General features: G+C 41.5%; 2 protein-coding genes across 6 annotated transcripts in view; one reads left to right on the forward strand and one right to left on the reverse strand.

The window, feature by feature from the left end:
- Positions 1-14,490, forward strand: part of LOC115373493 (myelin basic protein-like) — a 29,328-nt gene extending 14,838 nt beyond the window's left edge. The window contains exons 2-7 of one of the 5 annotated variants that reach the window (XM_030071919.1): positions 4,321-4,425; positions 4,630-4,656; positions 5,837-5,866; positions 7,207-7,287; positions 7,465-7,483; positions 12,780-14,490. In XM_030071919.1, the coding sequence (XP_029927779.1) occupies positions 4,321-4,425; positions 4,630-4,656; positions 5,837-5,866; positions 7,207-7,287; positions 7,465-7,467 (246 nt within the window). In that variant the 3' untranslated portion in view covers positions 7,468-7,483; positions 12,780-14,490. The remainder of the gene's footprint in view (positions 1-4,320; positions 4,426-4,629; positions 4,657-5,836; positions 5,867-7,206; positions 7,288-7,464; positions 7,484-12,779) is intronic. The other 4 variants (XM_030071918.1, XM_030071922.1, XM_030071920.1 and 1 more) reach the window with 4 other exon arrangements.
- A 361-nt stretch (positions 14,491-14,851) lies between these two features.
- Positions 14,852-23,415, reverse strand: part of znf236 (zinc finger protein 236) — a 97,778-nt gene continuing 89,214 nt past the window's right edge. Inside the window, exon 32 of the mRNA XM_030072779.1 lies at positions 14,852-16,094. Within this exon, the coding sequence (XP_029928639.1) occupies positions 15,973-16,094 (122 nt within the window). The 3' untranslated portion in view covers positions 14,852-15,972. The remainder of the gene's footprint in view (positions 16,095-23,415) is intronic.

Genomic DNA, 23,415 nt, shown 5'->3' on the forward strand with positions numbered 1-23,415 from the left:
TGTATCATCACTTATCGTATCACAACAGTGATTCAACCTATAGTCAGATCATGAAAGCCTCTACATTTGCAGGTAGATGAAAAAAATCTCACTCTCTCTCTCTCTGTCACACACACACACACATACACACACATACACTGCTTTCATTTCAGACATCAAACAGAAATCAGTGATCGCTGCCCTGCTCTCTTCCGTCCTGAAAGGGGACGATTGAAGTGCGTCTCCAACCGACACTTGTTTTTGTCATGACGAGTGCCGGGTGATAAGGCGTTGTCTGCTCTGGACACAGCGGCTACAGGGTAATCAGCTCCATCTTCATCACAGGCGTTCACTTTTATGAATTTTAATGTTTCAAATTAGAAAAGCTGTATGGAAATTTCAAAATTTGATGTTAATGACCTCAGTAGAATTTTAATTTGGCTTCAAGTGGCCTTTTTTGTATGCCTAGTTTAAAAAAAAAAAAAAAAAAAAAAAAAAGGTGTGATAAGTAGTTTGTTGTTGAATAAATTGGCTCGGCAGAATCAGCCTGATGAACGCTTTAGTCTCATGAGCTGAAAAGTGGCTTTGTTACCTTTTGTGTTAGCTGTTACGATAGAATATTTTCATCTTCAGAAATATGAAAGCATGGAATACAATAATAACTGACATAAATGATATTAACAGCTTGCCCTGTACTAATACATTCAACTAAAGACAGTTATTTTCTAAGATTTTTAGCTGGGGGGAGGTCCAGCTCAATGGCAGGAGGCCAGTATCCAGCACTCAGTTACAATAATATCACATTTTTCAAAATGGGTGAACTATCCCTTTAAGGAACAGGCTATCAGACAAATTATGCAGAAATCCAGGACTTTTCCATTACAGGACTTTCCGGTTTATGCAAGTATGAAACTCCCTTTTCCTCTGGAGATATTACTGACAACTGAGACGACCCAGTGTTGAAGAGAAGAGAAGAGAAGAGAAGAGAAGAGAAGAGAAGAGAAGAAAAAAAGACAGAAGAAGAGAAAAGAAAAGGCGAGAGCAAAGGAGAGGCTCATCCACATCAAAGGCAGACGGGCTGAAATTGACACAGGAGCAGGAGAACACGGCATTACGGCTCTTTGCTCCCAGCTCCTCTCAGACCTCTTGCTCGCCTCTTCTGCTTTCTCCTCCAGAGAGCCACGACGCCGGCCAATGATGTCGCATTCCTATTTTATTTTCCCTTTCATTTCTGCTTCCAATTCCCACTGTACCCGGTCTTAACACACACACACACACACACACACACATGCACACACTGTTTGTTATTTAGTTCTGTGTCAGAGCAGGAGGACATCATTAGGCCGCCAGATTCACTAATGAAGCATCGGCTCTGTTTGTGCGAGCTGCACAGCTGGAATAGACACAAGCAGACATAAACAATAGAACAGATGACATTTTACTCCTTTTCAGACACTTGGAAATATATATTTAAATGCGGGATATTTGTCCAAATGGAGCAGAACTTCCCTTTTATGTCACGAATCCGAAGCTGCGGCCGTCTAGATATCCATTTGGGTGGATTATGCTCTAGGTAAAGATTTTTTTTTTCCTCCTCCTCCTTCTTCTTCTTCTTCTTCTTTAGTGGTAGCTTTGTATATTTCCTCCCTGGGCTGACCTAATTGTTCGTTGTTCCATTTCCATGGGAGCCATAAAAGACAGGCGACACGTAATCCGGTGCTTAATGCGCGCCTCGTTGTGTAAATGGTGAATAAGGTGAAAGTTTCCTCCCTTTGGTTACCTTGAAAGTTCTTTGATGTGAGATAATGAAAGTGAATCAGCCACCACCCACCCTGCACTTTCCCTGTTACATTAAAGGGGTCAGAGAGAGGGTCAGATAAGGTAATGCGAACTGAGAAAAAAAAGGCAGCGCATACGGGGGCGGGTGGAAATTAGTTTTGTTCTCCCATGGGCCTCTGCTAACACTCACATCTCTGGTACAAGCAGCAGCATAACCCACTTCGTTGTTGCCGGAGTTTGATATTGCAAGAATCATCCACCATTTATAAATGTGACCTTTGTCCTTTTCTGTCCTGGCTGTAGAGTTTGTTGGACAAGTTTGCTTTTTTTTTTTTTTTTTTTTTTTTTAAATTATTATTATTCTGGACAGAAGGCTAAAAGTCGCTGAAATATTGACCTTTAGTTGTTAATTTCTGCCTTTTTAATTTGTTTTTAATGACTCGTGGCAAGAGGTGTTGGCACATTTTGGAGAGAGGTTAGTGAGGCAGGCGTTGTCTGCGACACGAGGCTCCTGCTAATGGGGGATGTGATTATGTGTCTCTGGGGGGGGGGGGGGGGAGTGCGAGCCATTTACAAGCGAGCGGAGAGGAAACCTTTCAGCGGCGATGAGCATGTTTTCGCAGCTTTAAGACTGAGGAAAATCCCAAGAGCTGCAGAGCAACACTTGTGATTATGGGAGGATGCTACTGTGGAATCAAAGTGGAGTGCAAATCCTATCCACACACCAGGCTGCTGAGGGATGCTCCTGTTGGCCGGGGAACCTGCTGGAGCTCCAACATGCAGCATCTTCTCCCTCCTCCCTCCCTCCGAGGCTGAGGCTGAGCAGCTGGTGGAAGGTTCACACTGGAAAAGCAGATGGCAAATGCAGCCAATCAGCACAGTGCTGTACAAAAGCCTTGACAAAGCACCCTCATTTCCATGGACCTCTGATTTCGCCAAATAGAGAGAATTCTGAGGTTTCTGTTTCCACTTCCCCCCAGCCTTTGGGATATCTTCCCCCTGGGAGCGAGGGAAGGTGAAAAACAAGCGGCCAGTGATGTACGGAGCTCTCAGAGGCGACATTCAATCTCCCACAAATCACTGGGACGTTTAACAGGTCCCAGGTTGTGCTGATCTAATTCAGATGCACAGCTTGAGAGTCCAGTGAGAGGAAGGCAATAAATTAGACCGCTGCAGTGTGATGTAAATTTTTGGCCCCACTAAGGTATTATGGATCCATCATTTTGTCAGGTTTGTGGTCAAATGAATAAGGCTGTACAGTGATGACACCAGCACTATCAAATCCCCACCTTCCAAACCCAGACAATATCACAAAATGTACTAAGTGCAAATCACTTTCATGAATAATGAGCAGTTTTACAAACTTTACACAATAAGGCTTTGTTTACAGTGAATATAACGTTGAAATTTGAAAGGAAAATCATCTTCAAAGTGCTGTGATGAAGGCCTGTGGATGAATTTACCTGCCTTCATCAGTTTTGGCTCCCGCTATTCACCTTTTTTTGTGTGTAATTGCATTTTCAGGCGCTACTTTTGTGTTGAGCCATACAAGATTTATTTTCTGAACACCTCCAGAGACATGAAGTGACATTTGCCTGCAGGTGTGCCGAGATAAGAGAATCCTTCCAATTTTAGGAACGAATTGCACGTCTTTCTTTTCAGCCTAACAATGAAAATAAGGGGACGTTGCTCAGAGACGATCGAAAATACATTTCCGGCTACAAATCTGAAATGAGGACTTTGATCAATGAGTGTTTTAGCGGTCCAGCATCACGGAAAAGCCGGTTTGAGACAAAACAGGGATTCAGAGTAAAATGAAGGCTCAGCACCAGACGGACTAAGAATGAATGCATATTGCATCATTAAGTGGTATCAGTATTATTCATACATGCTGGTAAATCGCTGTCTCTTGTTCTCCATGCTCACATTTTGGTGTATTCTATGCTGAGTGACAGTAAACCTCTAACTTTACTGATTCTCCAAATTGTGGAGAATGACCCTTTAGTTAAAAAAAAAAAGACTATGACAGTGTTTTTTGTTTCATTACGTGCTGATTAATAGGGAACGTATCATTAAATCAATGTATCATGTTTATGTAGCAATGCACCATGTATTCATCCACTGCACGATGACCGTGATGTTACGCCATCACTCACCACTTTCATCTGCTATGGAAACAGGAAAAGTAGTCCCTGGTATTACTGTGCTGCTCCATGCAAAGCCGACTGTCACTCAACATGCCGCATGCTAAAGTGTTAGCACTGAGCCTCATCAGTCTGCCAGACATGGTTGGATGATTTTGACGGCCATGTTCATTCTTAATAAACCGGCCAAAGTCTTCCTCAAACTTAGTGTATTTCAGTAAAATTAGTTTAAGCTTGAAAACAGTTTATTAAAACAACTGAGAAATTGTCATTGAGGTGATGGAACGTCACATGCTCCAATTTTTCAGAATTTTCTTGAATCAAATGTCATATTTCTTCTGTTGGAATGATCTGCTTGATTGTGGCTTGTTTTTTGGAAAAGCACCTGGATGATGGACATTTTCCCCTTTCCTTTCAGGGATCTTTCCGAGGTGCTCTGTCTCCAGCCCCTCAGAAAGGTTCGGCTACTTCCCCTCGTAAGCGTGGAGCGGAGAACGCCGTGGTTCACTTCTTCCGGTCGATCGTGAGTAACAACACTAGTGACACTTTGAATAAACTTTACTGGTCACAGCACTTTGCAGTGGCCATGCACGGGGTTTCCACAGAGCTGTCAGTGTGCTCCTTGTCTGCCTGAAGGTCTTGTGCATGTTTGTCTCTTTGTCGTGCACCTGCTCTGTTACTAACAGTTTCAACCGTCTCTTCCTGTCTGTCATTAACTCTTCCCCAGGTGTCTCCTGCCCCTCCCAAGTCTAGGGTGAGTCTTCTACACACTCACTTTTACAGTTGGAAAAAAGAAACAAACAACTTCCAAGCCCATTTTGTCCTTGTGGATGGATTCTGTAACTAATATTTCTTTCCCGTTCAATCAATAAGGGTTTATGATGTCAGAGGCTAAAAGCAATATTTAATTTTGTTGATAGTTAGAATTTCACACCAAAAAGCTGTGTGTTTACTCCAGAGATGTGGCCTCTGAGATTATCATGTGCACCAGCTTCTAAACTCTTCTCAAGGATGGTCATAACTTTTCTGGCATTTGATTCCAATTTTTGCATCAGGATCAATTCAGGTTAAGGGCTTCCCATAGAAAGTTAGTGAAAGTATTGATTAGTTCCACAAGAAAGTGCATCACATCCATCATATAAGAGGTGGATGATACTCACTGGAAGATATGGATTTTTTTTTTTTTTTTTTTTTTTTTTTTTTTAAGTTCAATATTGACCCCCGACCCTGTCTCTTAAAAATTACAACTGAACCGCATTTTTACTTAAATTTAGGGGGAAATAATATATATATATATATTTTTGTCACAGATTATGTTTATTTGTGATGCATTACAAGTCTGTTTCTAATCAATATGTCATGTATAAAATGTCAGGTGGCATTTTAACCACCAGGTCTACTTGGTTAAGGTTAGGACAAGGTTAGGTTGAGGCATAAAAAACACTTGGTTACAGGAAAGTAATGTAATGTGTGTTATGTTTGCACAAATCAAACACCGGTGTTGCTTCAAGCGACTTGAACTTAGGTCGTTTGGGTGAACATAATCCTATTACCAAACTCGTTTCCCTTTGGGAGGTATGTGAGAATGCGGCTTAGGCTCCGCCCCCATACATCAGTAAACCAACCCTACCTGCAGCCATGTAAAGCTTAACATTTTTGATCACATAGGAACAAAACTGTGCAGCCGTGTATTTTGCCCTTGTTCTCTGCAGTCATGTTCTCTGTGTCTTTGGCTTTGTGGTTATGTTGTGCTGGATGTCCCTCTCCCTTCATCTGTTCCTGCCCCCCTGTGATTATTCCCCCCGGACGGACCCTCCCACCTGCCTCCTCTCCTTCCCATCCTGCCTTTGCTCTGAGTAAGATCCACATTTCTACCTGTTCCTCCCTCCCTTTTTCCTCCTCTCCCTCTCTCTCTTGTCTCTTTACATGTCCAGTGGAGGGGACTAGCTGCCAAGATAGGCCTGGTAGGTGGTTCGAAACCCGCAAAAACACAGAGGTGACATGCCCAGTGGCACTGAGGGGGCAAGTGCAGTACCATGAGCCTTCACCTGATAACACAAGGCTAAAATGAGGCCATCGGTGCCCCCTCAAACGGCTCAAGCGCATGCCGCCTGTGGCTTCAGATGAAAAAATTCACCATCAGTTTCCACCTAGTCTCCATACGCCACCTCAGACTCCATAATCTCTGCATACGTCTAAAATAACGCCCTCATTCCCCTTCAAGTTCAGCCCATCTTCAAACGTTCCACTGCCATTTCGTAGCTTTGCTGCCTGATTTATCCATAGTGCATGCTCATATTGAATATTAATGATAGGTCCTTCATCATTTTCTTCATTTTATGTTTGGTTTCTTAAAGTCTAAAGACTCCACTGCTGGTTAAAGTGAATATTTTGGTGATTGCCTTCTATAGTTGGTTGCCTGCATCTTCATCTGGCAGTGTTTCTAGTACTGTAATTTGTTTCTCATTGTTTGTATGTGTGTGTGTGTGTGTGTGTGTGCCCGCGCGCGCGTGTGTGTGTGTGTGTGTGTGTGTGTGTGTGTGTGTGTGTGTGAGTCATTATGCAACAGAAGGGTGTGAATGATCAGGGGTCAAAGAGAAAATCCAAAAAAAGCAGTCTCTCCTGGGTCTTTTTTAAAGTGGATGAATCTTCAAACGGCACGCACCCTCCTCCTCTTTATATAATTCATTCTGTGTGTTGGATTTTCACACTTTGGGTCCCCTCATGGGGGCTGGAGGCACAGACCCACAGAGGATGCTTCCATCCAAGTGTCAGGCCAAATTCAAGCAATCTTTTGAAGTGTTTCAAGACTAAAATGTGAATTAGGTTTATTTCTATTAGCTGGCTGGAAGCAAATAAAAAGTCTTGAACTGTTTCAGCACTGGAACTATTTCATTTCTTAACCAACCAATTGCTACTTTTTTAAGGTTTTAAAATCATTTCACGTTTTTCGTTCCACTTTTCTGATTGCATACATCATAATTCACTTACTTAGATGGAAACTTGGGCAGCAATGTTATAAAATTTTTATTCTAAAAGTTCAGCAGGATTGAATTAAAGCTCTGGGACTGTTGCTCCAGTTTGTAGAGCAGAGTTGAGCCATCAACCCCCAATCACTCTCTGATGAAAGGACGTCTCATGCATTAATATATTCCACACTCCCTTTATCTTCTCTGTATTTTTCATTCCCCACTGGACTGAAAATGGATCTGACCCTCTCTGCGGGAAGGCCAACCTCATCTTAATTCTGTTCCAAACATTTCCGACTTCTTTTTATCTGCTGACTCCTGCTCTCCTCGTCTAGGGCGATCAGAAGTCACAGTCTGCTAAAAAGAAGGCCAGCGCAGGGGACGGCAAAGGCACCCTGACCAAGATCTTCAAAATGGTAACAGCCACGGCTTGACAATCACTCCCCAAGTTAATTCCCAGCTCTCCCTCTGCACGTTGTCTCTCCTTCCTCTCTGTATCTGCACTGCTTCCTCTGTCCTGAAAGTCAATTTAAACAGTGACTGGATCATTATTCTAATCCTTCTTTTTTTTTGCTCTGGTTTTCCTGTCCCAGTGATGATATCGCAAGCCGAGTGAGTAACAAATATGCGAAGGGCACACTTGCGTTTAACTCCCTCCAAATTTATTCAGCACTGATACGCTTAGAGGACAGCCTAATCTTATTGGCACTGCACCGGCAGCAGAATGAAGAAAAGGCTTTTAGAGCCAAGATCAATTATAGTGCATGCTACAAAATCTCTGCACTAATAGAACAGATGTAACGCTGAAGGTAGGAGATCCAGCTCGGATATGAAACCGGCAGGGCTATGTCTAACATGCGGTGATCGCTTTACTGGGATGGCATGGTTACACACACACACACACACACACACACACACACACCCTTGTGGGCTTGTAATCCTGTGGAAGTCACCCCCGGCCAACTGTGTTCATCTGGCTCCATGGTGGAGCTCCAATCATGAGTCTGCTGAGATACCTGAGAAACATCATGGTGTCAGTCAAGATATATTTAGTAAAGATATCACATATGTAAACGTTAATAATTTGGATTGGCTAAATTTGTCTCCAGATTGGGTTTCAGTGACAGTGAACGGTGGTGACATCAGCCCGAGGCCTGCAGTCTCTATTCCACAGCACTCTGAGCTGCAGCTTGACAAATGTCAGCTCACTTAACCTGAACAAATAGCTGGTTTGGGGGTTTGCTGGTTACATAACACATGAATCTGGCAAAACAGCTGATGCTTATGCTAAAACCAAATTGGACTTTGCCATGGTGTTGGGGTGTGTAGCTCCCTGTGTGTTATGTGAGTCCACATGGTGGTCAGATATCCTCACTAGCTGCTCCGTGCTCCTCTGTCCTGCTAATCCACAACACTTTACATGTGTCTCCATTCACTTCCACAGAGCAGCAAAACAGCTCCTGAAATCACACTTTTAGCACACAAATGAATGCAAACAAAAGGGATTATGTCAACATAAAAAATGACATTTTTTGAGGAATCTGAGACAATTTAACGGCTCTTTTCCTGTTATATTCTCATTTGAATTGGAAAGTAGATCCGGCAGGTAGCCTCTGCAGGAAACTTGTGCACAGTAACCTTGCACCAAGGAAAGAAAAAACAAAAAAAACACCCTGATACTGATATTGATACTTTCAAAGGTAATTGTAATTATGCAGAAAAGCATTGTTCCATGGAGTTGTTTCTCACATTGGCATAATCCACGTTGTTTGTGTTTGTTTATGTGCTGAAAGTGTTATTCTGAGCGCTGTTTTGCAATGGAAGAGAATTGACAGATAACAGTACAGGAGAGCACGGAGCAGCCATGAGGATATTTCCCCACCAGGTGGACTCAGATCATGCCCAGGTAACTATACAGCCCAGTGGCTAAAAATCATTATTTGAGCACAAAAATGACCAATATCTTTTGAATGCAGAGAGAGTTGCACATTTAGAAGCACACTGTTGTTTACAACTCCAGGACCTCCAACATGGCTGCCAGTTTTGCTATGGCATGAGTCTGCTTATTTCTTGCAGGAGCTTTCCATTGACCTTATTTCTCAAGGGAGCTTTTTTTTTTTTTTTTTTTTTTTTTTAATAAAATGGGGTTTCAAATTTTATGTCAAAAGTAATGGGAAAAATAACACGAATAGTACAAATGAATCCCCTTCGGTGCACCTGTTCTGGCCTCATGCAATTGGAAAAGCACAGAGTAACTACAAAAGAACAAATGCAATGTCACAGTAGCTTCTCTTGTTGGGGCATTATGTATTAATCATAAGCTTCTTTTGTGCCATCTGAAATATTCAAGGAGATAGTGCAGGGGAAATCCACCTACTGAGTTTACCTCACACGGAGAATAAAAATTCAGGTTTTTATGAAATTTACGACATACATTATAGTAAATAATGAGGTTTGTGGTCCTGTAAGGAACCAGAAGCATACAGTGATGGTCTGCTGAACACATTGTTCACATGGATGTGGGCAGTTTCCAAGGTTTTTCCAAGGGTGACATGCATGAAAGATCATTTGATATTCATGCATGTTTTTTTTTTTTTTTTTTTTTTTGTTATTCACATAATTCGACCAATTTTTTCAAATGTGTATCTCTGCACTTGAGTGCCCCTCACATGTCCGTATTGAAGGGCCACGCTTAATTACCTCACCAAATTGTTTCCCTCGCTTTCACGTGTAAACACTCGATATTCATACACTCTCGTGCTCAGTATCTGAAAACTGCTCCAAGTGCAGATGAGGGCTTGTGATTAATGGCCTGTGCTGTGAGTAGGTGTGCTAAGAAGTTCACACTCCCCTGCTGGAGGTCTCAGGCCGGCGGATCTGTCACTGCAGAGCCGAATAACATCGACCAGACTCTGCTCGGCTCTGCTTTTTGGTGCCGTGTAGCTCAGGCCGCTATATTCCAAGCTTCTGCATGTTCCCTGTCAGCAGTGAGAGCCGCACTATCTCTTTCTGTATTTTGACTTTAATTTATGAAACTTTTTTTTTTTTTTTTGGGTTGCTCATTTGTTTTCATACCTCATGGAAAGGAGTGGTGTCTGTCACGCTCTGCCACCTCCTCCTGTCAGATTTTAATTAGCCAGCCTGTACCTCAGACTAGTCGAGGTGCAGAGAAATTTCACATTTCCCCAGAGCCGCGTGCTCCTCCACAGCAGCTCAACTGATGTCACTATGCATCAGAGACTAAACGCCTCCAGAGATGAAAAACTTCTGGGCCACTTGTTTGAAATATTTCTGATACGGCTAAATAGCTTTCAGTTAGAGCCATCGCCCCGTCTCTCCCTGTTCCTCTACACAGTCATCACCGTCCAGATGGAGATGAATGCCGAGGCTTATCAAAATCATTTTAAAAATGAATGTCACACTCTTTGTTTCCATCTATTTTATGCCTTTACATTTCCAATTTTGCATTTACAATCTGTTCCTGTATACTAATTTAAAATTTCTCTTTCATGGACAGATAATGAATTTAACCTCAATTGGCTGTAAGCATGGCATAGAACAAAGGCTCAGCTGCTGGATTTCTTTAGCGGAGGCAGAGTCAGAGGCTTCGTGCATTATGGATTATATTCTTGTCCAATCATTTTCCACAAAGATCTACCTCATTTGTATAATCTTTGTGCATTTTTAAAATCCTCAGCCCTTCCTACTTTCGCATCTGAATGAGACAGCGAGGAGGAATAGCGCATCTATTCTTGGAAGCAGCTTTGTGATAAACACAGGATGTCTAATGTGTCGCTTCGGGACAAAACAACCAAATAAGAAGTGAGAGGCTCTGCCTCTGATAGCATGATCTGAAATTCACAGTGAAAATCTGTTGGCAGGGTCCAGGAGGCAAGATGTAAGTGTCTCTGCTCGATGGAAATACAGCGATTCAGTCTCCTATCCAATTCTTGAATTTCATTTTCTCTGTTGGCCACTTGGAGGACATGGTGTAAGCTGACTTTTGCTGTAGTAGAACGCTTAAAAGATGAGAAACATGCTTGAAAAGTCATGGGCTTCAGTGCATAATGTCAACACTGCCTTACAGGGCTCTAATTTGCCCACAAGCGTACTAACCTGCTCTTGTCTCACACGCTGAAGCACTACTTCCACTTTGCATCGGCCCGTTGGTCACCTTCCACAGTATGTGACGAGAGCATCAGGACTAGTAGCACTTAAACGGTTGGATGGTTAGTTCATTTGAAGGATCATCTAAACCTGCCAGGCCCGTTAAAAGACAGAAGATTTGACAAAATGAAAACACTTTTTATGGCAGAAGACCTACTTTCCTGCAAGTCTTGGAGTCTTACTGTATTGCTCACAGTGGGAGTGAGCAAAGCTAGCCAGATCAAATCTGAAATGTTAATTGATAAGATAGGGAGCCCCAGAGACACCCTTTATTAACTGTGTATAGGATGTAGTAAATCATCCCCACAAAACACTAAACCGAGGTCACTAAATCCTAAAATTTGCACAATTTATCTTGAGCCCTTAAAAGAATGAAACTGTGTCCATGTTTTGCATAATGTGTGCTCTTATCCACAGAAAAGAGTCAAAGAGCCTCTATCCAGAGCCACACAAACATCTGCTGTCAGATTATCTGCTCAGTCGTGGGCACAAATTAACTAACATGTGGGCGCAGTGTTAGGACATATCCAATTGACAGCACCAAACTAAATAGTGCTCACAAATTACAATTTCGTGACCTCAGTTTAGCATTTCACGATTTAGTACATCATGTGACCAAATTAAATAAAACCAATGTCTCCTGCCTTTCTATGGCTCCGTGGTAATGGAGCTCAGTACTGACCAAGACTGAGGTTTTGGTCATGGAATAAAAAACTATGCCAGTTATTTCTAAGAGGTCTGCATAATTTGGACAGTGCCAATCAGTTACAATCTCTTATAGTCCAGTCATTTTATGAAAAAACCTAGGACAAACTGCAAGAGAAGCAAACTCAACTGATTTTGTATCCTCAGTTTGTCCTGAGTGAGGGAAAAAAAAAAAAGTCCCAAGGAATCCCATTGGAGGAAAGTTTTGAAAATCACCTATTTATGACCACATATTACCAAAAAACAGATGTTTTCAGATTCAGATATCACTATAAAAATTCACAAGTTGATTACACACACAAAGACAAGAAAAAAAGTCAATTACAAGTTCTTTGAATTATTCTGTTTATACATGCATATCACACATTATCTGATTTGATATGCACTAATAAGGAATATAAGGAATAAATGCCAGAACAGATATTTAAACAGTGAATTAAAAGGTTACTATACATATAGTAACCTTTTAACTCAATGTTATATAGTAACCTTTTAATTCACTGTTTAAATATCTGTTCTGGCATTTATTCCTTATATTCCTTATTAGCGCATATCAAATCAGATAATGTGTGATATGCATGTGTTTAAACAGAATAATTCAAAGAACTTGTAAATGACTTTTTTTCTTGTCTTTGTGTGTGTAATCAACTTGTGAATTTTTATAGTGATATCTGAAAGTAAAATTTTGAACCCCTTTCCCCTGTGTGTTAAAAACAGTGTTTTTTGGTAATATGTGGTCATAAAAAGGTGATTTTCATAACTTTCCACCAATGGGATTTCTTGGGACTTTTTTCCCCTCACTCAGGACAAACTGAGGATCCAAAATCAGTTGAGTTTGCTTCTCTTGCAATTTGTCCTAGGTTGACCCCAATTTTGGCCTAAAATTACTGGACTATTAGCTTAGTTTAGGGTAAAGTTGGAGACAGAGATGACTTGTCTGATACTGGGTAAGGTGACCCACAGTCCCGTCCCGCTGGGCCTGACCTGACGAGGTGCCATGTCCATGTGCTCATCACGTGTTTCTTCTTTTGAACAGGGAAGCAGAAGTGCTTCTCCAGCCAAACGCTGAGCTCCCTCTCTGCGACCCCTTCCACCGGCACAAGGCCACACGTTCGAGAACAAGGGAAAAGGAGGAAAAGGAGGAAATCTTGTTCCCCCCTCACACTCACCTCTCCACGCATCTCCGATAACACTCTAATGTTCGCTAAATCCCCAAAGTGACCCGTGCCGCCCCCCAACTCTCCCATTTGGCTGGTAGATAGCGACACAATCTGTTCCCCCGCCGCCATGCGCTGTGCTGAGTCTCTGCGTCTGTGCACTCATCATCATCATCATCGTCATCATCATCAGTGTGAACCGTCTGCTGAAAGTGATCCTGAAGCCGCTCACATGTGCAGCCTGAGTGACCCCTGACCCCTGCCGTGGCTCTCTCTCTCTCTACCTGTGCTTGATTTCTGTCGTCGTCATCGATCGTTTGGCTAACCAGGGTGGCGCAACTGAAGCGGAGCGACCCGGGCCGTCTGGAGGGAAAGGCCGGTGCAAGTCCGACTGACTTGACCGTCACTGCCAATACAAGTTTGTGTGAAAAGACCGGGCTGTGTCTCTGCTTCAGTACAGGACGGTTTTCTGTCTCGTCAAACTTTTGTCTTTGTCTTTTCCTCAACCCAAGTGTCTTTTTCTGTAAATCACACCGTGTTTGTTTTTTAATGGATTTAACTTTTACATTTATTATGAGGGCCATTTCGGCAGCAATGTGTGTATTGTCATTCGACCATTCACCCTCGTGTGTCTTAGCTGTAGTTAAGTGTCCAGTCGTAGTGTGATGTTTCTGTGTTTTATTAGGGCCTGAGGCTGGCTGTGAACGTTTCTGTGGCATGGATTGATTTTATTAACACTTTAAATCTCTATTTTTTGCAGCAGTCACTGAATTGCAATAAACAATAGATAAATTCACCATTTCTAATGTTTCAGTTCTTTTTCAGTCCATTAGATAACGACATATAGTCACTAATCTTGTAGTGTATAAAGGCATGGGAGTTCTCCCAGCCGTACACATATGTAATTTCTTCTGTAGTGCACTGTTTCCACCTTGTCCAGCAGTCAGACTGCTCTGACCGGGCTGTTGTGTCGGAGCTGCAGCGTGATGCCAGGTCCACACGTCTCCCTGCAGTTTGGTGCAGTCTGCCTCTCTGCTCCCCGCCTTAGATGTCCCTCGCTCTTTAGACGGCACGTGCCACACCGCAAGCTCAACAAGTGCCGTGTTTTCTGACTACCAAAACCGACGTGCCGTGTTTTCTTCATGTGTATATTTCAAACACAAACACAGTTTCAAAAAGGTGCTCTCTAACTAACTGGGTAATGGACGTAAACAGAGTCGCAGATGGTTCCAGAGAATGTGGCTGAGAGTTTTTTTCGGAAGAGGAGTTCCAGGAATAGCTTAGCACTACCACTTGTGCTGTTCACAACTTCCATTTTCCAAATGGTTTCTTGTGTTTAAAAAAAAAAAAAAAAAAAAAAAAAAAAAGCAGGTGTGTGTGATCTGCAGCATGCATCCCCCCTACTGTTTGTGTGTGTGTGCTTGAGCCTTGAATGTTGTGTACCTGAGTGTGTATGTGTGTTTTTTTTGTTTGGGTCCTGCGAATGAATGTAAAGACCTTCATTATTGTACCTGAAATAAACATGACCAGCCACTTACCTTGAAATAAATAAAAAAAAATAAATAAATGAATTAAAAATGATGAGACCAACTCAAGTGTCTTGTGTTTTTGATGGAATGGCTGAAGGCAGACGACAGGAGAAACTGGACAGTTATTTGGGTCAGGTCATGGCATCATGAAATAAAGGTATGACATTGTATCTTCCATAACAGCATAATTCATCAGCCACAGGCAATCAATATTCATCCAAAGCTTTGTGAGCCACTCAAAACCGAGGCAGATGGAGTATCATTCTGACTAAAATGTAATTGCTTCTACCAAGTTGTTACATCTTCATGTGAAGCCCTGATTAAACTGGGACAAAGTCCGGACATGACACTGAAAATGTTACCTGAGAACGATGGAAAAAAAAAAAAAAAAAGGCAAAATTAGTAGAAAAACAGCAGTTTATTTCATTAAATACTTATGAACAATACAAAATACAGTCCCCCAGCTGCAAAAAAACAAAACAAAAACAAAAAACACCCCAAACATAAAACAGCTTATTGTATGAGTATGAACATTGGCTGAACTTCATAACAAAAGGAACATTATGCTACAATTCCATATTCACAACCAAACTGTCATGGAAGTTAATCTGAAAATATATGCAGTCTATCTACACAATTTACAAAATGCACTACAAAAAAAAAAAAAAAAAAAAAAAAAAAGGCGGTGCCTCCAGTCTAAATGATATGTGAACAGAAACACTGCTGACATGCTCAGTCAAACACTCATGTAAGGTCAGTGTTAGATCCTCAGCACCACTCAACCTTTTACTGCTTATAAAAACAAAAGTGTCATTTTTTTTAAAAAATGAAAAATGTACAGTATAAATATGTAAAAAAAAAACTCTTAAACAAAAAACAAAACAAAAAAAAAAAACAAAGGAACTTAAAAAAGAGCTTCTGGTAAGCCTGCTGAAAAAAGCTTTCCATTTCATGTCTCATTACACCGCTGTTTCCAAAGCCCGGCTGGCGATGAGAGTGTGTTCCAGCTCCGTGTCACTGTGACTGGAGCAGCACAGGAGGGACGAGACACTCGCCTCCAGGGAGGTTTTGGCAGAGTGTCGTTTCCTCTCTCTTCAACAGGGTCAGCATTACAGAGACCTGCTGCTCCTGATGGCTGAATTCTCCGGGATGCCTGTGTTTATTGAGCCAAACCTCTCTGGAGGTAATCATATTGATGAGAATCAGACAGTAACTGGGAGCAGATAACAGTCATTAGGCCAAATGACAGGGAACCAGACTCCTTCAGCACTAATTTGGAAAAAGAACGAAGGCAGGGCACTGCTACTGGAGAAAAAGCCCTGAACGTACGACAGGGCAGCAGGAAAGCCTTAAGTGGTTTTTAACCAATAACCCTTTTTAGGGAGAGGGTTGGCAGAGCAGTATAAACTTTTGCTACTACTATGTAGTGGTAAAGATCAATCAGTGCTTGGCGTCTTAGCAGTATACAGTGCTGTTTGTACATGAGGTGCTGTACAGAGTTCATCCTGGGGAGAAGAGGGATACTGACTGGTGGTGTGTTGGGTCAGGGGAAGACTGTGTGCCAGTCTCCGGACGACTCAGGAACCACTTCCAGGTCGAGTTCAGGCGTCACCTCGACCTGGGGGCCTGGCTCTTCTTGGCCCAGAGTCACTTCCTGGATCTGACCTGGAGGGACAAAGACATATCGGGGTGAGTAAAGGCGGCAGTGGAAAGATGCAAGATGAACTGATGAAAGAAAACACTGTTGCCAGCATAGAGAATGAGAAATGTGTCTTTTGGGGAAGGGAGAGCACGACAGGAGAGAAAGATGCATGTTTGGTTTGGGGTAGTGGAACAGACAGGCTGGGAGATAGATAGATAGATAGATAGATAGATAGATAGATAGATTTATTGATCCCAAACTGGGAAATTCTTATGCTACAGCAGCATCAATAGAAACATAAAAATAAAATAAAATTAAGCAGAATTATGTACAATAAAGACTATATATATACAACAAGGACTAACCTAAGAATGTAAGATATGAGATGTGAAATATACAGATAGCAATAAATAAATATGAAATCTACTGATGGTATGGAACAGAGTTAGCATGAAACCATGAAACCAAGAAACCAAGTGGCAGAACCCGACACCCTTCTTCTGTCTCATACAGTTTGCAGTTTTAATTCTAACCTGCATCTACAGGCAACTCTCTCCTGTACATTTATGTACGTGATTTTCAAAGAAAGGAAAATACTGAATGCAGTTTTAAACCCCTTTATGGAACCACAGCAGTTCCATAGATTATTATTTTATGGATGGTAAAATGTGTGGTACAATATACATTTAAAAAAAAAAGAAAGAAAGAAAATGAAATGGAATGGAATAAAATAAAATAACATAAAAGGAAATTCAACAGAATTGGACAGGGGGAGATGCAAGAACAATAAGAGACAGATAAATTTCAGCTGAGGGGTTTACACAACCAACACTGAAAGAACTTCTTTTCACGTGTTTTGCTCCAGAAGTTCTATTGTTCACAAAGTATACTGCCAGACAGGCCGGACCAGGATTTTAAAAAATTTAAAAACTGAGCCGCACACATGTACTGACGCAATCCATGGTCACAGTGACTTGAGCGCACACACTTAACAACAAACAAAATCTAAAGATCGAGCACAGACACCCCTGCTGTTTCTGCAGGGATTTGTGCAGAATAAAGAGGAGGAAAAGGGAAACCTAGAATGTTGTGCAGGCCGCGGCTGGAGAGGGGGGGTCTGTGTTACGGGCTGCTCACAGAGAGCTGGAGGTTCGTTTTGGTCGTCGTCACAAAAACTCAGCTGTCTGTCAGCACAGCGTCTGCTGTCTTTGTGGTCATCTGACCACAGAGGCTTCCAAACATCCTGCTTCCATCTTTGTCCCTCTGCCAGCTCACAGTTTTCATTGGCTGTTGAATATTCCCGTCACGATTAGAGTCTTTGACGTGTCACACTAAAAAATGATGGAGAGACTAGGCCTGATAATCAAAGCTGTTTGACTGAATGGTGACTTGTTACAGCCACGATTACAGCTACAACTGTGCAGCACCTCTACCTTCAGCCCCATCTCTGATCGCAGCCAAATCAGCCTCGAGACTCATGTCTGGGCCCTGCCTTTAAGGAGAAGGGTTTTGCATGGTAACTAGACAGTAACATACTCTCTTAGCTGGTCAATAAATAACACTTCATGGATCTACCAAGAAAGACACCATTATTAAATATTTTCATGTGTTACAAGAATTGCAAACAGCTGTCTTCAGTTCCATGCCTGATTTTGCAAAGTGTCATGCAAATGATGTTGGCACAATGTTTGTGCTGTCTGCTCTTGGATTGCACCTAAAATGCTTAATTAGGTGGAAGAAACAAATGGAGGTGATTTAAAAAAAAAAAAAAAAAAAAAAAAACACAACTAAACACAGCTGTAATTAGTTTAATAGCATGTGTGATGTGACAGTAAACAAAAGGCAATCTCTTCTCCCTCCTACATTAGCTGCCATAACTTGTCAGTTTTGTCCTGTAATACATAGAGTTACCTATGTAATCACATTTGGCAAAATAATATATAAATATGGAACATACATTTCATTGAATGATCTTAGGTTGTTTTTACAGTCATTCTGTAAAAAGTTCTTGAAAATCAGCAAAAATATTTAATAAACAATACACTTGCAAAACAGTGCATTGCATGAAAACGTTCTCCTCAACACCTCAGTCTCCACACACTGTGCTAATGCCTTCACATTTCAAACAATATATATGTACTGTATGTGTGTTTGTGTGTGCTGTGGGAACACTGAATTAATGTTTTACAGTGGCCATCTCAGTCTCCAAACTAAAGCTATATTGAAAACCTGTGGTTTGAACCGAAGAGGGCAGGACACGAGTGCAAAGCTAAAAATATCAAGAATGTACGATTCAAGGATCTTTATTTGTCATTTATACCACAGTTTCAGTTATACTTCAAAAGTATAATGAAATTGCAGGGCAAAAACTAATATTTTTTTTTTTGTGTTTGTGTTTCTGAAAAACTGTCAAATTATATGACTCCCCCACTTGTTTGAAAAAGCCCAAACGTTTGCTCACTGTGGGAGTGGTAAATTTACATTTTTGCTATCTTGACTATGTGTGCCATACCTAATCAAGCCTGCAAATAACACACAACAGTAAGCCAATCTGGCACACGCTGAAAGCTAAGACATACTTTCTCCAGGCCGTGTGCAAACCAGCCCTCTCTGCCTTAGTTAAACACATGTGTTAGGCCAGAAGCACAAAGATGTCTGTCTTGGTTCCTTCATTATTTATCCAGGACTTCTTCTACTGATAATTAGGGCAGTTGAATGTTGGATGAAAGTTATGAATTCAAACAGAAACAGCCTACTGGCCTTTGCAGCCTTGCCTGTGAAACCATTACACCTGTATGAGGCTGAAAGTTAAATGCTCTTAACATTATTCTTGAAGGACATTATTGACACTGTTGAGCCTCGGCCAACTAGAGAATCTGACTGAATGTTAATTTAAGGGATGGTTGATACAATGATACAATGTAATGAGAACTGCATTACCCAGTCTTATGGTGCTGCTGACCTACGGGCTTGCAAATAAAAGATTTACCGATATAATCAAAATCCCTTGATTTTTAAATACTAATTTTTGGTTGAAGCAGCTGCTTTATAATGTTCTTCTTCTCTAAATTTACGGTCACCCCTCATAAACCACAGCACAAATAATTCATTGTGTAAAGCAAATGTTTACAAGGGGACTATTTTCCAGCAGAGAGATCTTTTCACTCCAGCCAGTTTCAACAGTGCTGCTGCTTTTAGGAAAACTAATGTGGGCGACTTTATTACAGTGAGAGAATACTGGTGTGAAGAAAGTTTGAAGTCTCTGAAAGTTCATTTTGATATCGTAGTGGAATGACTGGAAACCAGTAGTTCTAAGATGTGACTGCTTGCTTTGAGAAATGATTAGCAGTAACATGACATATGCATTATACATTTTGTAGATGTTATGCTAATCATGCAGAATCATTGGTACAGTCCTTGTGAACTACTTCTAAAAATTGAATTTTCATTGAAATGAAGTGCTGCTGCTCAGTAAATCATTGTAGTCCGAGTTTACAAGGGAACTATACTGACTTGCTACTGGCCTGACAAGCCGCAGCCAAGCTGGATGAGTTATGCACCTTTGCTGATTAGGAAAACAAATTTATACTTGTAGATTAGAATCCCGAATGGAGTTTGGCACAATGTCTCCAAGACATTCTGTCTCTACAAGACAGAATACACTGAACTCTCTAATACTATTATTTAGTGCTACTCAACCAGATGTGTTCAATCACTTATGCATCTTGAAGTAATCACTCACATTACAACATGTGTATTATTTGGCACAAGTATGTCTGTTTTGATGAGCACCAATAGTAGCAGGAGAGTTGAGATTGATGTGTAATATACTGTACTCTCATTTGTGTGTATTGCATGTTTTGTTCCAAAAATTACATTTATTGATGCTTAAGCTTCATCTTTGTACTTGGCTGCACAGGCTGTTGTTCTCAAAAGCTGAAGTCAGAAGGTTAGGATGTTGCCACGTAGGTCAGGGTGACCTGAAGGCTTGAAAAGCCCCAGAGAGATGCAGCGAGGGGAGTGCAAACCGAAACTCTCTCTGAAACTGCTCTGTATTGTTGTTATTTTGACAGTTTGTACTCTAATGATGAAGAGTTGGACTGAATAAATCCTTGTGCAGCCTCGATGTGACTCGGTTGCTTCATCTTCAGCATATGCCAAATGATTTGTTAAAAGTATACTGTGTCATTTTATGAAGCTTAATGGGTATCATCATTTGTGCCTGCACACTCAAGAGGTTGGGAGTTATAAGCTAAACAGTATTTAATTTATCATGGTTAATAATAATACAGCAATACAAGATAGCTTCACACATAGGCTTGGCAATCTTTTAAGGAGCTACAAGAAGAATTAGGCCAAGCAACAGTCACAGAAACCAAGGCAAGCATATACAGTATCTTAGGCAACATATATGATACAAGAATTTGTAACACTCTGCTGCTTGAATACTTTCAAAGCTCGAAACCCTAGCATCCATTATGGTGTAAGTGGACTGACTGAAATCAACAAATCAACAGCACTTGTTAGCTGCTGCTGTGTTTTAGAAATTTGCATGTTTGAGCAAGTGAATTATTACATATCATACATTTTACATTAACATGAGCCTCATAAAATGCTGTACAAGAAATGTGTGCTATCTTGATAATTAGGCTTATTTAATGTAATGTGTTGACACTGCAAGAGAATAGAAAAGAGACAGTGTTTGCTCTGGTGACTGGTGAGAGCAAAGTAAGCTGCTAAAAAAATGAAAATATTGTTTGTTTTTGGGGGTGGGGGGGTTACTCAGCTCTCTCCTCATTTGAACCTGCAGTTTTTGAATCAAGGAGGTGAGTAGACACTGACTAGAGACTGTGATAGGAGAAAGAGAGGAAGAAACATCTGTGTTGATAACTCTTGGAAAGGAATTTTGACATTGGCATCTAATGACTTTCCCTTTTTTTGGTTTGATTTTTTTTTTCCATACAAATGATTTACTTTAGCTTTAATTACACCATAAACACTAACTCTCCTCTAGACATAATGATCAACACTTCCTAAACTGTCCTAAACTATGTGCAGGTACTTCTTTCCTGCAACAAATCCTCTGGTGCACAGTAAAAGTGAGTTTTACATTTCCAGCAGCAGCAACAGTGGTTTATTTGGAATAATGTGAAGTAGTACTGGGTAGATGCATGAGCACCGTTAGCCACTATCGCTGATTCAACGAAGAACAGACCGCCATTTACAAAAAGTCAAACTGCACCAGCAGAAAATCCAGGGCAAAACAAACAGCAATTGTGCAGAGGAAGGCCTCTACTGAGAAGAAGCACCACCTTAGAGTCAAAACCAGAGTGAACCAGAGTTTCCTTTCCAAGATGAAAAACACTACAAGATGACAAGGGCCGAGGAGCAATGCAGACATGCATTTATTTCTTTTGGACATGTTTTGCTATTGGTTATTAGCCACAGTCTACACTGAGTGTCTGTATTATTATGCAGGCCCAGTGCTGACATAGAGTGTTTGGCACACCATCGACTCTTTTGAAAAATAGGTACCACTTATCATCAAAGGTGCTGCTAAAGTCAAGAAGACGACAAGAAAACAGTAATTCCTAGCCTTAATACAAAGCCAGAGAGTTTTTTTAGCCACCTCTAACTGAAGTTGTTTTTAAAGGATTATCAAATCCACTGGTGCCTGAACTCCATCTTACTGAACTGTCTATGAGTGCTTCAGGCTGTGACATAGAAATTCTTATACATATAGGTATAATGAGGTACAATGTACCTAAGGGGTAAAAAGATGCTATGGAAATGTAGAGCCAGGATGTCAGGTCAGAGGGAAGATTTCATCATCTCTCCACTCCAAGATTGGTTACCAAGCACCAGTAACAACAGAGCCTGACCTTAACACAAGGGCAGCTGACCTGAGATTGAAGATCATAACTAAGCTTGCCAAAGCTAAGAGACAAAGTACCACCTGAAGATCTACTAAAGGACGTGAATGTGGCACTGCTGACTATCCCTGCTGTGATCATCACTGAGACCAACAGGTTGATACATGCAACAGCATTAGTGATCCTAGAGATGCTTGGCTACAAGATGAACAGCCATTATAAAAAGCAGTACTCCCCATGGACATGGAGAGAAGTTAGCCAGCTATTCGAACTAGGGAAAGGGGCAGTGGTAAATAAAGGACTGCAAAATAAATACAACAAGCTGTCCATAGCTGAGGCACTGGAGACTGCCAAACAAAGCCTTGTAGTCATGAAAAGGCGGACCAGAGATGTAGAAGCCAGGAGAATAAACAGATGCCCTCCACAGAATCATCTAAAGTCTACTCTCAGTGGCAGGGTACACTAAACAATACTGGAAAAGCATATGGGAGAAGGAGGCCTCGCATAACACCAATGGCTGGCTCATCTGAAAGCAGACCACAACAATCTCCATGAACAAGAATGAGTAACCATCATGATGGCAGACGTCCAAGAAAGAGTGTCAGAAATGAAGACCTGGACAGCACCAGGTCCTGACATGATGCTCGCCTACTGGCTAAAGAAGCTAACTGTATTCCATGAACACCTAGAAGTACAAATGAACCAGCTGCTAAAGGATGGGACCCACCCAGAGTGGCTGGGCCAGGGTCTACCATACCAGGTACAGGCTGTGCAAAGATGCCTCTGAGACAGTACAGCACATCACAGCAGGGTGCAAGGTGCTGGCATAGAGTACAGGAACATCTGCACTGAATTTGGGGCTGGAAGTCCCAGGGTCAAAATGGAAGACACCTCCAAAGGTTGAGAAAGACAGAGCCAAGGTCCTGTGGGACTCCACATCCAGACAGATAAACTGATGCTGGCTAATCAACCAGACATCTTGGTGGTCATCAACAGAAGAAGAAGGCAGTAGTGATAGATGTAGTGATCCCAAGCAACAATAACATCAAGAAGAAGGAAAATGAGAAGCTCGAAAAATACCAAGGGCTGAGATAGGAGCTAGAGAAGATGTGGGGACTGAAGGCTACAGTGGTGTTGGTGGTAATTTGAGCTCTTGCGGCTGTGACCCTTAAACTGGGAGAGTCGATTCAGGAACAACATCTGAGATCTCTGTCCAGAAGAGTGCAGTCCTTGGAACAGCTAAGATACTGCACAAAACCCTCAGGCTCCCAGGCCTCTGGTAGAGGACCTTAGCTTGAAGGAGACACGCAACCGCCCAATAGGGTGAGTGAGCAATTTCTGTATAATTATATATTTATAAGATGATTTTTTTTTGCCTTTTCTGCTTTATTGGACAGTAGAGTGAGAGAAAGGAAAGACAAAGCATAGAAAGAAGGCATGACATGGAGCAGCCACCCAGAATCTTAAAAGA

This window comes from Myripristis murdjan, chromosome 16 (genome assembly GCF_902150065.1).
Source record: "Myripristis murdjan chromosome 16, fMyrMur1.1, whole genome shotgun sequence".
NCBI classification, from domain to species: domain Eukaryota; kingdom Metazoa; phylum Chordata; class Actinopteri; order Holocentriformes; family Holocentridae; genus Myripristis; species Myripristis murdjan.